Below are 14594 nucleotides of genomic sequence, written 5' to 3'. Positions count from 1 at the left end.
GGCTGCGCGTGGGGCTGTTTTGTTAAAGGGGCCGCACACCAAAAGACTTTCTGCCTTGGGTAGTGCCCGCAGGACCAGGTCTATGTATGTGTATATATATATAAAGATATATATGTGTGTGTATAGAGATGTGTATGTGTATAGATGTGTATGTGTGCATCTGGGTAAGAACAAACCCAAGTATCGGGACAGGTTGGGGGCAGACGTGCTGGGGAACAGCTCTGGAGAGAAGGACTTGGAAGTCCTGGTGGACAACAGGTTGACCATGAGCCAACACGGTGCCCCTGCAGCCAAGAAAGGTGATGGCATCCTGGGCTGCATTAAGAAAAGCGTGGTCAGTGAGGGAGCTCATCCTCCCCCTCTGCTCTGCACTGGTGAGGCCACATTTGGAGTCCTGCATCCAGTCCTGAGCTCTGGAGGCGGCTGCATTTCTCTGAGCTCTTGGTTTGGGGTCTCTGTCAGCAGAGGTCGGGCAGCAAGCATGCCACCACGCCTGCAGATAACTACTACCTGGCTCGGAGGAGGACTCTGCAAGTGGTGGTCAGCTCCTTGCTCACCGAAGCCGGCTTTGAGAGCGCTGAAAAGGCTGCGGTGGAGACGCTAACAGAGATGTTACAGAGCTGTGAGTATCCGGCATTGTGAGCATCCAGCAAAGTCATGCTCATCCTCTGAGGTTTTTTGTTTCTCTGTTTTCAAATTCGTAGAATCATAGAATGGCCTAGACTGGAAGGGACCTTAGAGATCATTTTAATCCACCCTCCCTGTCGCCAGGGACGCCACCTCTTGGCTTTCATTCTTTCATATTTTTGTTGGCTTTTCCCCTTCTATTTTTATTATCTTACCTTAAGAACATTAGTCAAAGTAGAATGCTAGGCTAGTGGATGGAGCCACATCTCAGTCGCAGACTTGATCTTTGGTGTCTCCGTATTTTGCGCATACTTTAATTTTGAATACGATGGCTGTAAGACACTGGATACCAGAAGTTATTTTTCATTCCTTGCTAAGTTTGCTGAAAATGCACATCTCTGAAGCTAGAGATGGAGTGATACAAATGCGTGGTCACTGCCTGAATCAAATGTGTGGTGGTGTTCTTTTCACCCCTCAGATATTTCTGAAATTGGAAGGAGCGCAAAATCCTACTGTGAACATACAGCAAGAACGCAACCTACCCTCTCTGATATAGTGGTTACTCTAGTGGAAATGGGTGAGTAGTTGACTGGTCCCACTAATTCCAGCTGCTCACGTTGCAGAAGATTTGGTTATGCTGCACTGGTGGGAAAAACTGTCCCCCATGTTGCTGATGTTGTGTGGTGCTCAGTGTTCTGGGTTTCACACTGGCGCTCAGATATCGCTGCTCTGGATGAATATATAGTATGAATATATACAGAGTGTGTGATTTTCTTTCTCATATAATTTGCAGCCCTTGGAAGAGTTCTGAAGAAGCCTGAGAGAATGGGGTTTTGACAGGATAAACTCTCGGTGTGATTTCTATTTCGTCTTTTGTGTTTCAGGGTTCAATGTTGAAACGCTTCCTGCGTATGCCAAGCGCTCCCAGAGGATGGTCATCACTGCCCGTATGTGGGAAATCCTTTCTCTTCTTATGCAGAAAATTGGAAGTAATTTGGCATTTCTCTCTGCTGGCATCCGGAGAGGTGGATGGTGCAGTCCAGCTCTCCTGAAAGTACAGTTTGTTCTAAGGTCTGCTGTAGTGACTATGTGATAGGTGAAGGAAGGCACCCTCTGCTGAATCAGTTGCCTTTGCTTCGGTGTCCTCATTGCCCATCCTCAAGATGGTTTTGTTCTCCTTGTGCAGGAGAGAGAGGCCAAATAATCCTCACTCCCTTGTGGGATGCCAAATACAATCTGAAATTACTGCCTGTGAGTTGTACTCTGTCCCTTTCATAGGACCTGGAGACACAGCTCAGTGTAAGCTAGCACTTTGTGCCTCATTCCTGGCAGAATGAAGCTGGCTGATTTGTGTGTGCGTATGTTTTTTAACTGTAGCTCCTGTGACAAATCAGCCTGTGACTCCCAAAGCCCTGACAGCTGGACAGAACAAGCCACACCCTTCCCACATTCCTGGCCATTTCCCTGAGTTCCCGGATCCTCACACTTACATCAAGACACCAGTGAGTGAAAAAAGATTTTTATGCCATTTGGGCTCTCTTTGAAGGCAGTGACTTCACAAGTGGTGTATGCGTATTTTTACTGCAGTGCTGGTACTATCTGTCCAAAACGTTGCTTCTGCTGGCTTAATCTATTCCTTGCTTTTCGCGAGTTGCCCTCACTATTGATTTCTGGCTGAGTGACATCTGTAGCTCCCTGAAAATCTATGTGTGTTGAAGGTCAATGCTTGCCTGTAGCATCTGCGTCCTGGTGGTGTTTTGAGCTTCAGCTCTCTGCATTGCATCCACTAACGGTGGTTTGGGGTTTTTTTTTTTCCCCTCCCTGCTCCACAGACATACCGGGAGCCGGTTTCTGATTACCAAGTCCTGCGGGAAAAGGCAGCATCTCAACGTCGCGATGTAGAAAGAGCTCTCACGCGTTTTATGGCCAAGACGGGAGAAACACAGAGTCTCTTCAAGGATGATGTTAGCACGTTCCCGTGTGAGTTGTGTAGGACACTTTGTGCTTTAAATCACAGCTGTGTAACTGAGCGTAGGCACTGTCTGAAGTTCTTACTACCACAGGTGGTGAGCACTGAATGATCACATTATGTTTGCCCTTCTAGGGCACTGGAAGGCTGGGAAGTGAGGAATTTTGTATTTAAAAAGGGGGTGAAAATCAGAATCAAAGTGAAGTGTTAGGCTTCCACCCTCACCAAAGGCTCATTTTCCTCTGCTGATGGAGAAGCTCCTGGCTGAAAGGTGCTAAATGCAAAGCTTATCCCAGTCCTGTCTTTGCCCCTCTGTAACTTTTGAACAGTTAATTTCTTTTCTCTTACATTTTTGTGATAAGCAGTGGAGGCCTTCCCAGTGCTTGCTGATGGCACAGGTGTCTGTGTTATCTTAAGGAGGACTAAGTAATGCTTCAGCCTGTGAGATAATTGAACTCTCATGGAGGTCAGGAAGGATTTTTTGTGTTAGTATAATGCTGTGTCCTTGGCTGGAAACCTAAAGGGGCCTCAGAAGATAGGAAATTATAGACTGCCATCTTTTAGCAACAGCATATTTCATTCCTGATCCCTGAGCGCCGCAGGAGAAGAGTGTGTGTGTTTGTAACCACAAGCAGTGAAAGTGTTTGTTCTCTAAGTAACCAGTTGGCTTTGTGCTTCATGTCTCTGAGTTGAGGAGTCTTCTCCCAGCTTGCTGACTGTGTCCTTTTCCCTGACGCTAGTGATTGCTGCCAGGCCTTTCACTGTACCCTACCTGACAGCTCTTCTCCCCTCTGAGCTGGAAATGCAGCAGATGGAAGAAACCGATTCATCTGAGCAAGACGACCAGACAGACACCGAGAACCTCCCCCTGCACATGAGCACGGTACGTGCAGCCTCTGCGATGAAGGTCCCTTGGGCCTGACTTTCTTAAACTTCTGAAACCTAGTTCTTTGCCTCTCTTCCTTGCAGCTGGGCAGAGTGGGTGGAAATGGCAGTGGGTTGAGTTTTACCAGGTATAAATGACTAAACATCGTCATGGTTCTTTAACTTTCTGCAGGGTGCAGTGTAAAATGAGGTTGGGTCATGAGCTTTCAGTACAACCTTCATTTTAGTGTTAGGGGAGAGAGGATTGTCCTAGAATCCCACCCTGCTCCCTAAGGGGAACTCTGTGTGTTAAAAATCGGAAGTCAGTTAGTGCAGCTTCTTGTGTGCTGCTGTTTTGTCTTGGCTGTTGATTATCTGTTTTGCCTGTAGGTTACATGGTTTGAATTTCTAAGCTTTGTTTAGTCTAACTTCTGTTGTTTATGCTTATGTTGTTGGGTTTCTTTGTTTTGTTTGTGGTTTCTTTTTAATGTGGCAGGATGATTCAGGACCTGAAAAGGAGAATGCTTCAGTGTTACAGCAGAATTCCTCCCTGTCAGGCAGTCGGAATGGGGAAGAAAACATGATAGACAATCCCTACCTCCGGCCGGTGAAAAAGCCCAAGATCCGCAGAAAGAAGTGAGGTGTAGCCAGCTGGCTGCGCAGAGGAAGAGAAACCTTGGGGGGTTCACCTCCACTGCTGTGGGCGAAAGGTGTGGAGCGAGGCAGAAGAGGCAATTCGCCTGAGTGGCAGAAGCGGAAGAATGATCTCTCTGCCTGGTGAACTACGCTCTCATCCTGGTTTGCAACGCTCCCTCTTTCCCCTCTGCTCTCCTGCTGGCTCGAACGATCAATGGGCAATTGCCTTAAAAGTGTGGAAGGCCACTGGGTTCCAGATGGGCATTGTCTTGTTTGCTTTGGTTTGTTCTCACTGTCAGAAGGATTTACTCTCCGAAGAGAGAGGGGACACGAGGGTTCCTGCTGCTCGGTGCTTCCCAGCAGGCTCTGCAGAATACAAAGGCGGAATTCGTTTGTGGTTGTCTGGCAGGCTGGAAAAGAAACTTCTGCAATCAGTCCTGCCTGGCCTTGTAGTCTAAGGAGCGTGTATTAATAGAGACAGAAAAATCCCAGAGAGGTTTCTTTCTTTGGATTCTTGGCAGGTAGAAGCAAACAGACTCTTCTTTTATAAACTAAAGGCGTCTGATGTGTTCGTAAGAAAGTGTAAATACAGAGCTAAGGTGGCATTTTATTCTCACTTTTCTGACTGCAGCTGCACTTCTAACTTAAAAGTGCTAAGTGTGGTGTTTACCCTTTTCTACTTTGAGATCGTTTTCCAGCAGTATGAATGGCAAGATTTAACAGCTGCTTCAGGCTATTTTTCAGTTCTATTGTTCGTTTCAACACAGCACAACTCCTTTGGGAGTTCATGCCTTTACCAGTTGTTTTGAAAGATGCTGAAAAACTTGGAGTATGGAATAAAGCTGTATTGATTGCAGTCTGCAAGGCCGTGCTATTGATCGCACTTTTTATTTTGTCCATTCTCAAATATGGACTTTTATCAATGAAGTTGCTCTTTTCCCCGCCTTTATTTCGCAAAATAGAAGGCTTCATTTCAGCAGTGAAAATGACTGGTGATGGGTGTAATTGTTAGCTGGTTCTGGAGAGCTTTGCTTTAATTTTCATTCAGCCTTAACTTAGGCAAAATATGGATTAAATTTCTTGGAGAAAAGACTCCTGTAGTTTGGTCCTGTCTCCCAAGTATCTCTTCTGGATGAAAATGCAGTGCTGGGAGAGGCAGCCACAGACTACTAGGCAGGTCACGGTTTCCTAGAGTAGCAGCTGAATGCAAAAAGTCTGTTGCAGTCACTGGGGAGATCAGAGTTCGTGTGTGTCCGTGTTCTCTGTTCAGCTAAGCCTCCCTCTTCCCCTATCACCCAAGAGGGAGGAAGATAAAAAGGAATAATTGTTCCAGGGAGAATGCAGGTGTTCCTGCCAAGTAGTTAGAAATGCCATCTCTAGCAAAAAAAAAGTCCTGCACGTGCCATCATCACTTCTGCTGGTGCCTTGGTTGTACAGAGTAACAGATGTACAGAGACATTGTGTATGTATGTATATGTGAAAATTTATATCTTTTTTAACTTGGATTAAGCATTTTTCCTAATGACAAAATCCCTCGCTGGGTAGGGGAAAAATGTCGAATGAAAATAGTGATTTTTATGTTCATAATAAAATTTTATCTCCTGCAAGCAAAACTGGCTGAGTCCTTAAAGTTTCAGGAGTGGAAAAGCACCTGAATAGAGCCTGAGTGTGTTTTCAGTGGGGTCTGCAAGCAGTAGGAAGTCTTGTCATTCCCTCTGCATCTCTTCCTTTCTCCACAGCAGCACTTGGTAGCTGAGGAGGTTGGGAGTTTTCCAACAAAAACTTTGGTTCATAAGAAACTTGAGACAAAGTGCCTTTTGAAATACGACCAGTTTGAAAAGCTTTAGTAGAAGGTTTCTCTAGTCACGTGGTTGAGAGGGACTGCATCATAGGTACTTTTTTCTTTCTTTTACATCTTACACATACGTTTCTCTCCTGATTGGAAAACCAAGACAGGCAGGAGGTGAAGTATGTGGTATCAGCCATGAACACAAAGGCGAAGCCTTAAACAGCCATAAAATCCAGGTCTTAGGACAGTAAAATTTCCAGTGATTCATACCCCCTCCTCCAAGAGGTCACACCAGAAGGGACAACTGCGAATGAGCAGATATGTCCCTTTCCCCCAGCTGCAACTACAAAGCAGTGTCTTGTGGCTGGGAGGGAAGGGGCCAATGTCCCCGAAATGAGCAGCTGTTGTCGTGTGTATGTGAGAGCACTCGAAGACCGAAAGTGGGAAACTGGAAATATGTGTTTGGGTTCTAGAGCTGAAATTGGGCTGCAGGTGAGATCTGCTACAGAAACAGCCCAAGAGACCCAGAAAATTTGAACGCCTGCATTGTGACTGCTAGTTAGACTGAGAATTAATGTTGCCTGCTCTTAGTTTTCCCCTGAGATTGAATCGAGCTTGTGATCAGACAGATTAAGTCTGCGTGTGAAGCTTTGTAAACATTTATAGAAATCCCTGGGGCCTGAGTGGTACATTAGAGGAACAACTCATGATGCATACCAGCACCTTTCTGTTTCAGACTAAATTTATTTTCGTGGCTAGATTCTTAATCAGCAGCATGTTGCTTGCTCCTTGTTTGAGAATATCTTCCTCATGTCGGTAGGGTAAAGGTAGTAATGCAAATATACATCTTGCAGGCCGTCGGCTCTAACCTGTCCCAGCAGAGCCTCTTCCCCAGCATGTTTGCTGTGTGTTACGTTATTAAAAGTGCATAAAGCCGTTGTGCTCTCTCTGAAGGTACCAGAGGCTGTGCCATGTGTGCCCCCTTGTTTCTCAGCTCTCCTCAGGCTGCAGGAGAACGCCTGCGCCGGGCCTGGAGCGTGTGTTGGGGAGGAGCTGGCTGTGAGGAGGCCGGGGAAGGCAGATGGCGGCTGAGGAGAAGATGGTGGCTGAGGAGAAGATGGGGGTGTTTGCTCTCAACGCTGAGCTGCCCTCTAACTGTGCTAATTTGGCTCCTCTCTGGCAGCCGGGATGGCTGGATTTTGGAAGGAGAAGCCCCCCAGCCATGGAGGGAGGGCTGGGCCATGAGGTGTTTCCATGGCAACCCTGAGAAAATGGCCCCCAGGCCAAGGGTCTGAGGGATGCCCAGCACCCAGCGGCACCCACACACCCGCAGAGGCAGCAGGCACCCGTCGCAACACCAGGTAAGCACAACTTTTCTTTTTTTGGAAGTTCATTTATTAGGAGAGGCTGGGTGGTGCAGGTGAACTGAGGCTGGGGAAGGGGAAGGGGAAGGGGAAGGGAAGGGAAGGGAAAAATAAAAAGAAAATACGAAAAAAGGTACTGGACAAAAGCTGGAAGGGAAGGGAAGGGAAGGGAAGGGAAGGGAAGGGGACACGTGGCAGCAGCCCTGGCTCCTCAGCTGTAATATAAACTCAGGTAAGCCACTCGGTCCCGGTGTTTCCGGAATTCTCTGTCTACGGTCAGCTGAAAGAAAAGTGCGTTTAGAAATTAGCGATTAGAAAAGTGCCGGAAGGTGCGAGATGGTGTGGAGAACCTTAACCCACTTTTCAAATTAGAAAGGTTTTCTTTTTGGCAGAAAAGACGCAGGGAAGTCTGTGCTCTGGTTGTTTACTCTGGATGGAAACTTCCAGAAAAAACTTAAAAGTTTAATATAAGGGGTTTTTTTTGAAGGGCTGTAGGCATTTTTGCAAACTGACATTTTCGGATGGAAAATCCTTTTGTACCTTGTGCCCCAGCAGGCCAAGGAGGAAGAGATGACAAAACATAGTGCAAATCCACTGAAATAATTACACGTTTTTGTCAGAAGCACTGAGCCGGGAATATCATCCCCTTATCCCTGTCCTTACCTTCTGCACCTCCGTTTTTAGCATCCTCTTTGCTGGCATTGGCACTAAAGACCAGTCTGGAGACCCAAACTTCATCGGCCAAGTGATTTTTTTGTGTAATTGCTTGTCTGCTTCATAAGTTCCAGGCCTGAAGAAAATAGGCACAAAATATCTCATTTCTGGAGGTGGTGTCTAATGTTTGTAATACTGGAATTTGCCAGTGAAATCTCCCTCGATCCATGAGAGAAATGCATGTTGTGGTATTCTAGTCATCATGCTGTGTTGAAGACTAAAGCAGGGGAGCTTTTTGAAGATTAGAAAGAGTAATGGAAACTCAGTTACCCATCTCCCATTTGCATCATAGTATTTCCCTCTGCTAAAAGTGTAAGAAAATGAGCTACATTACCCCGGGAAAATTTCTTTATCTGAAGGCTTAACTGGAAATCGTGGTGTCTTAATGGAAAATGGAGCACAGGCAGGCTGGCATTTTCTCTCTTTATTCCAGAATGATTGGTACGTTGCCGGGCTGGGAGTCACAGTCTGCAGGAGATAAAATTTTTATATGGAAAATTTTGTTCTGCAAACCATTCCTGCGTGCTCCGATCAGCAGCCAGCTGGCCAATACAGGCTTGCTGTTCGATGCTACTCTGATAGTGTAAAAAAAACCCCAGAACAAGTCAATGATGTACTCCCTACCCTTTGCCCAGTGTGTCCCGTGATATCTCTCATACACTGGTCCTCTAGAGAAGCTGGGCCAGAAAATGTGTGTTTGTTCAGGTCATAGAGCTGAGCATTTTCCCTGATTTTGCCTCAATATGTACATTTCTGTGTGTGTAGGGGACACAAAGGAATGTGCGTATACAAATGCACCTGTGGCAGCATCGTATGGTCTCCAGGCTCAACGTCTCCCCTTAGGCTATGGGGAAGGAGATCTGTAGCTGCTGCGTAGATTAAGTTGGAGGCAGTTCCACTAAATGTGATCAAAACTGACAGTCTGTGTTAGAAACAACCTACCAATTCTGGCCAAGCTGCAGCTTTGCTGCTTTAAAATGTCCTTTTCTTACCTGTGGCTCTGGCATGAAACGCTGGGCTGTTCTGGCTCCTATCACATAGCCTTTCCTGCTTAATGGTTTGCTTTCCAAGGAGTAGCTGAGGCTGCTTCTCTGCGATTCAAAAGCAGAAGCGTCTTCCTGACATTTTTGAAAATACCATTTGCATCGGGGAAGGGCAGAAGTACATGAGCAGCAGATAGAATTCCTATTAATTCCTTTAATTTCTCACTAATGTAGAGTACTAGGGCAGCTGGAGCTTTGAGGACTGGTGGGTTTAGAAGGGGAGGGGAATTTGTTTTACCAGGTATATGTGGACACCTTGTACGATTGGTTTGCAGGGCAGTTGTGGGGGGCTCTGTGTCTGGCTGGCCAGGGTCCTATTGCTTCTGTCCTGTGTGCTTTCTGTGAAGGAAAAGGTCTGAGCATGAAGGCTGAACAACTTACCTCTTCAGTTGGGTAAGAGCCTGGCCCAAGCGAAGGGTCTCCCCTGATAGCTGTCAGCTGGATTCCCAGCCTGTCTGAGGTGTGGTGGAAAGGGAAAATTTTCCGCTCTTGACACGTCCCAAATGAGATCCGCTTCTGCACATCTGTGAGACGCAGCGAGGGAAAGGCCACCGGTGAGAAAAACCCACAAAGAGGTGTCCACTTGTTGCTTTTTTGCCTTAATTGCCTGCTGCTCTTTGCCAGAGGCCAGTCATCTCCCAGACTGCAATTTCCCCTGACCCTGGATATTTGTGAGGCGTCTGCCCTTTGAATGCCGGTTCCCTCTTGATGCAAAGGCTTCTGTTTTCCCCACACTGGCCAAGAGTAACATAGCAGGCCGACTGTGAGAAGGGTTTTGGAGAAGCCCCCATGGCCGCAGCCGCGCGGGTGGGTGCCCCTCGCACTGCTCACCTCTCTGCTCCGGCTCCACTGCCATGCTCCACACACAGCCGGCTGGGGATGTGTGTGTGTACTCCGGTTGCTATGGACACAGAGCAGGGGATGCTCGAGGGAATGGTGGCCATGGCGGCACCTGAAGGGTGCAGGGAGCAGAGGAGGATTAATAATGTCTCTGTGGCTCAAACCTTTCTGATTCCCACTCTGAGGAGCTGCTGTTTCACACTGTAAGCCAAAGGGCAGAGGTCTTGGGGATGCAGCCTGTAGGTTGTGCTGTCAGGACCCTTCTCTGTGATTTCTTGTGGCACAGCCTGATCTGACCTGTTGTCTGCTCTCTGTCTTTTTCCCTGTGCCTGGCTGTCAAGGCACGGTAGTGCGAAACACCAGGAAAATGCCGTACCGGAATTAAGTCTCCCTTGAGGATTCAGGCCCTTCCCTGAGCACAAGTGTGAGTATCGTGAGAGAATTAGGGGGCATCAAAATAATAAGAACAAGATGAGTTCAAACAGAAAGGATTGTTGCTTTTGCAGAACACTTTATTTAATCATTTTATTCCATGCGATTAGACCAGAAGGGTCTGTTTGCTGTAATAGCTTTGGTCTCTTCACGCCCAGTTGCAGCAGGAGCAGCTGGTATCAAAGACAAGACCGGCCTGGCAGCTCTCTTGGAAGGTTTCGCCATTAACGCAGTTGTAGAAGCTGCTCTTGTTGGTTGGATCAGCATAGATGCCGCTGGACTTGCCAGCACAGAAGTTACTAACACCAGAGCTCCCACTGTTGCCACCTGAGCTTCCACTCCCGCTTCCAGTTCCACTCCCGCTTGCAGTTCCACTCCCGCTTCCAGTTCCACTTCCACTTCCAGCAGCAGTAGTTGCAGCTGCAGTTGCTGTTGCAGGTGGAGCTCCACTAGAGGAAGTGGGAGTGACGGGAGGGTTGGGATGAGCTGGAGGCACACAGTCTGAAATAAAAGCAGGAAAGAGCTTATTTTTGTGCTATCTCCCAGCCCTCCCCTCCCTCCATGGGCCCTTTGACAGTGGGATCAGCTGGTGAATTGTGTTTCCCCCAAAGCCTGGCCTGGCTCACACCAGGACTTCCAAACATCTAAACCAAGGTCCAAGGTACAATCTCCCTCTGTAATCCCCGGGGAATACAGAGCGAAGGGTTCTTTCTCTGGTTGTGGCTTCCACAGAGAGCCTTTATCCGCCAAGGCTCCAGAGACAAAGTTGTGTGGATCTCTGAATCCCTGCATGAGCGGTGAGCTCGGGAGTCACGTTCCACAAGCACACGCTACTCAGTCTGCTCACCACTGTTTGTCAGTCCAAGACCATTCTTCAGGGTGGTGATCAGGGGATATTTGCCCTGCTTGCAGAAAGTGCCGGTGTAGTCATCCATATCAATGGTCCAAACCATAGCACCTCCAAAATTGTTCTTCTTCAGCCAGTCAACCTGTTCAGTGCCACGAGAGAAAGCCCAGTTAGTGCCGGGACCTGCTACTGCAGAAGGCCTCCAGCCTTATTATTAGGCAGCCACACATCCCGCCCTACCTTGATGCTGAAGCTCTTGATGTTGTCGTAGCCAACCCATTCGCTGCCTTTGTAAGCGTAGGGCACGTCCTGGGGGGCATCCCAAACCTGGGTGGCTCCAGAATTAAGGAGAGTGCAGATCTAGGGAGAAGGACCAAGAGTGAAATTTTAATGAATATCATAGAAAAGTGGAGAAATCCAAGTTCCACCATTATCTTGACTTTATTCTTTGAGTTTATGTCATTTTAATATTCCCTGAGAATAAGTAGTTTTAGTGAAATGATCTTCCAAGGCTCACTTGGACACATTAAATACTACTGGGAAAAGGTGAAGTATAACATCCCCTTCCTATTCCTAGCCTTCTGGACATGAGAAATCGTATTAGTAATTCCTCTTATTGTACTATATATATATTGTACTTTATATTTCAGAAAAGTCTATTCATGCCTATCGAACTCTGGCTGTTAAACTGCATAGTCATATTCAGTTTATGAATAAGACATTTGTTTTTGGGTGCAGATTCTACTTTTTAAATTCACTTTTCTTCTGCAATTCTGTGGACGATTTTGAGTCTCAGCCATTCAGAAACCTCATGGGTGCTTTTCTTTAAAATTATTTGAAAAATCAGTGTGGTTAGCATGCACATACCTCGAAGTAAGCCAGTTCCCCAGCCTCCTGTGTGTAATGTCCAGCTGGCCCAGCTCCTGATGTTGGTGCACCAAGACCATGGTTAGATGGGTTTTGCAGTGTGAAGGTATTTCCATACGTTGCGAATCCAATAACAAGTTTTTCAGCTGGGGCACCGTTGCTCTTCCAATAATTCATAACATAATCCTGTAAGAAAACGTTACTGTTTAAGTCTTTGCCGGGATGTGTAGGCAGGAGGATGAATTTCTAAACTTCTCATCACGGATGTGATCACAGACCCGAGATTTGTGACAAAGTCTCACAAAATACACTTACAATATTCAATTCACCAGAGCCAGACGGGTCTTTGTACAGAGGGCTGTTCTCCCCAGTGACTCCATCCCAGGAGCCGTGGAAGTCGTAAGTCATCACATGGAAGTAGTCCAGGTACCTGTGGAGAACGTTGTCTCGCGTCTTACCTACTGCCCTTCACAGTCACCCAGACCTGGTTGTTCCTTTAGTGCTGGCCATTTGCCCCCACACCCCCATGGTCGTGTCCCCACCTTCAGCAAATCTGAAGTCTTCAAGACTTGTTTCAAGCTTGTCTTTCTACAAATTTCTGCTTTTCTGAGCTGGCCTTGTATGTGCTGGAGCCAACTCTCTGCCCCAGAGGAGGGAAGCAGAGGTCACAGCAGCGTGGGAATTGCACTGGTATTCTGGTTACCAAGAGGTGATCCCACATGGCTTTGAGTGGTGGAACCCGGCTGTCATTACGCTTCACTTTCTGAGGTGTCCCCTTCCCCCCCAGCCAAGCACCACTCTCAGGGCACTCTTGCCTTACACAGAGGAGTAGGGACCCCACATGCAAGGAGCTCGGTTTCTGCTGGGTAATGGCCCATTTCCCTGAAGTGCTCAGAGGATGACCTGAGGGTTTGCTACTCACTTTCCGAGCTCAGCAATCTGGTAGCCAGACTGGATATTGGAAATTCCTGCAGCAACAGCTGCGGTGACCAAGAGACGGGGCTTGTTGACCTGTTTGGCTTCCTGCTCAAAGGCTGCAACCATTTCCTGAGGGATGCCAAAGAACGGGACTCACCATGGGCTCTCTGGGCTGAGGCTTTGCAGCCAGAGCTGTGCAGAGCCAAGGGCTTGACCAAAATCTGTTTTCTCAGCCTACCTTAATCAGGACGGTAAAGAGACCCTTGTCTTGGGGTGGGCTGCCCCTGGAGCCAGGATATTCCCAGTCAATGTCCAGCCCATCGAACTCATACTGGCGCAGGAATTTGATGACGGACTTGATGAAGGTCTGGCGGGTCTCGGGACATTGTGGAGAACCTGGGGTGGAGAGGAGGACAGAGTTAGGGGTTGGTTGGTGCCTCTTCCCTGCTCTCCCTGCTTTTCCAGGGAGTTGTTATGGGAAGGAGATATGGTTTAAACTTACTTGGCTGTCCCAAAATTCCATCCTCCAATAGAGAGCAGAGTCTTCAGATTTTTGTTCCTGCAGAGGGATGGACAGAAACATGTTTCACTACAAGGAATGTTTGGTCCTACCAGTTTTTAACATCACACAACAGACAAACACTAAGCACGACATTTCTTCTTTTATTTTCAAGTGCCTCAGGTAGCTGCTTTTGCAGGCTGTGAAACCCAGACAGCAAGTCCAGAGCCCATGGAGTCACTGTCACTGTTCCCAAACACTGGTGCTGGCAGCCTGCCCTGCTGTGCCCTCCTTTTCCTCCCCGTCACTTTCTGCCTCCTGTCCTCAGCATCCCTCAACCGTGGGTCACGCTCCCGTTGTGCACAGAACAGGTGCAGAATAACGGGGCAGGACCTGAGGGGCAGAACAAGCGATTTGCCTCGGGTTCCGTATTTTTTCTAAAAGCCGTTGAAGGATGCGTAGAGGGTCTCGTCGTTCCATTCGATGGTGGCGATCTCGTTGTTGTTCATCCCAGCGAAGGCGTACAGCAGGTGATTGCACAGGCACGGGTCGATGTTGTCAGGCATATATTGTCCCACACCAGGCCTATACTGGGCCCAGTTGGTGAAGTAACATGTCAGCACATAGGCACTGCCTGCAGGGAAACAGAGGAGATGTGGTCAGGAGAGCAGAGAGGACAGGTCCCTGAAATGCAGAAGGAGCAGGTCCCTCGCCCATGAGGCCACGTTGCGGTCTAGAGCTGTCCCTCAAGTCACACAGGAGAGGGAACAGTGCCCTGGGCTGCGCTTGGGAGTCAGGAACTGCCTGAGGGGGTCATGTCAGCCCCGACTGGGCAGCAGGGAAAGGAGTGGAGAGAAAGTGAAGTGGGGTTGCTTATGGCTCTGCGGACTGGCTCTCCAAGGATAATCCCGGGTGTCTTTCCTTGCTACTTTCTTCCAGTAGATGATTTGATCTAGGAGCCTCTTGCACCCTTAAACTCATGAATCAGGGTGGTTCTGGGGGCTGGGTCTCTTCCCGAAAGGGAATCTTTCTCCTTTGCTGCCACGCAGGGAAGAGCAGCGGCAGAAGGGATCTCTGGGGAGGTGCCTGGAGGAGGAAGGCTCTTTGGGTGTTGGCTGTGCCGCCTATTTGAGCAGACTATATATGCCAGTGCTGAAAAGGGGTTGGTCGGGGTGTTTTCTGGAA

At 48.0% G+C, this 14594-nt stretch overlaps 3 protein-coding genes across 3 annotated transcripts; 1 reads left to right on the top strand and 2 right to left on the bottom strand.

Moving 5' to 3' along the window:
* Positions 1-456: 456 nt before the first annotated feature.
* Positions 457-4100, top strand: TAF8 (TAF8 RNA polymerase II, TATA box binding protein (TBP)-associated factor, 43kDa). The gene is made up of 7 exons (XM_009874811.1): positions 457-622; positions 1106-1204; positions 1512-1574; positions 2005-2129; positions 2460-2607; positions 3337-3479; positions 3957-4100. The coding sequence occupies exons 1-7, from the start codon at positions 610-612 to the stop codon at positions 4098-4100; spliced, it is 735 nt and encodes a 244-aa protein (XP_009873113.1). The 5' UTR covers positions 457-609.
* A 3360-nt stretch (positions 4101-7460) lies between these two features.
* On the bottom strand, positions 7461-9862 carry PIFO (primary cilia formation). The gene is made up of 6 exons (XM_009874813.1): positions 9838-9862; positions 9388-9530; positions 8956-9054; positions 8298-8431; positions 7913-8039; positions 7461-7529 (listed from the first exon to the last, which is right to left on the bottom strand). Exons 1-6 carry the CDS (start codon positions 9860-9862, stop codon positions 7461-7463), a joined length of 597 nt encoding a protein of 198 aa, XP_009873115.1.
* A 564-nt stretch (positions 9863-10426) lies between these two features.
* CHIA (chitinase, acidic) lies at positions 10427-13286 on the bottom strand. Its single transcript, XM_009874812.1, has 7 exons — positions 13149-13286; positions 12915-13039; positions 12328-12422; positions 11993-12204; positions 11366-11485; positions 11126-11267; positions 10427-10779 (listed from the first exon to the last, which is right to left on the bottom strand). The coding sequence occupies exons 2-7, from the start codon at positions 13034-13036 to the stop codon at positions 10427-10429; spliced, it is 1044 nt and encodes a 347-aa protein (XP_009873114.1). The 5' UTR covers positions 13037-13039; positions 13149-13286.
* Positions 13287-14594: the final 1308 nt, after the last annotated feature.

The sequence above is a fragment of the Apaloderma vittatum genome, unplaced genomic scaffold, assembly GCF_000703405.1.
Source record: "Apaloderma vittatum isolate BGI_N311 unplaced genomic scaffold, ASM70340v1 scaffold19688, whole genome shotgun sequence".
NCBI lineage: Eukaryota > Metazoa > Chordata > Aves > Trogoniformes > Trogonidae > Apaloderma > Apaloderma vittatum.
The sequence above is the reverse complement of the archived record's forward strand: the minus strand, read 5'-3'. Positions and strand labels throughout refer to the sequence as shown.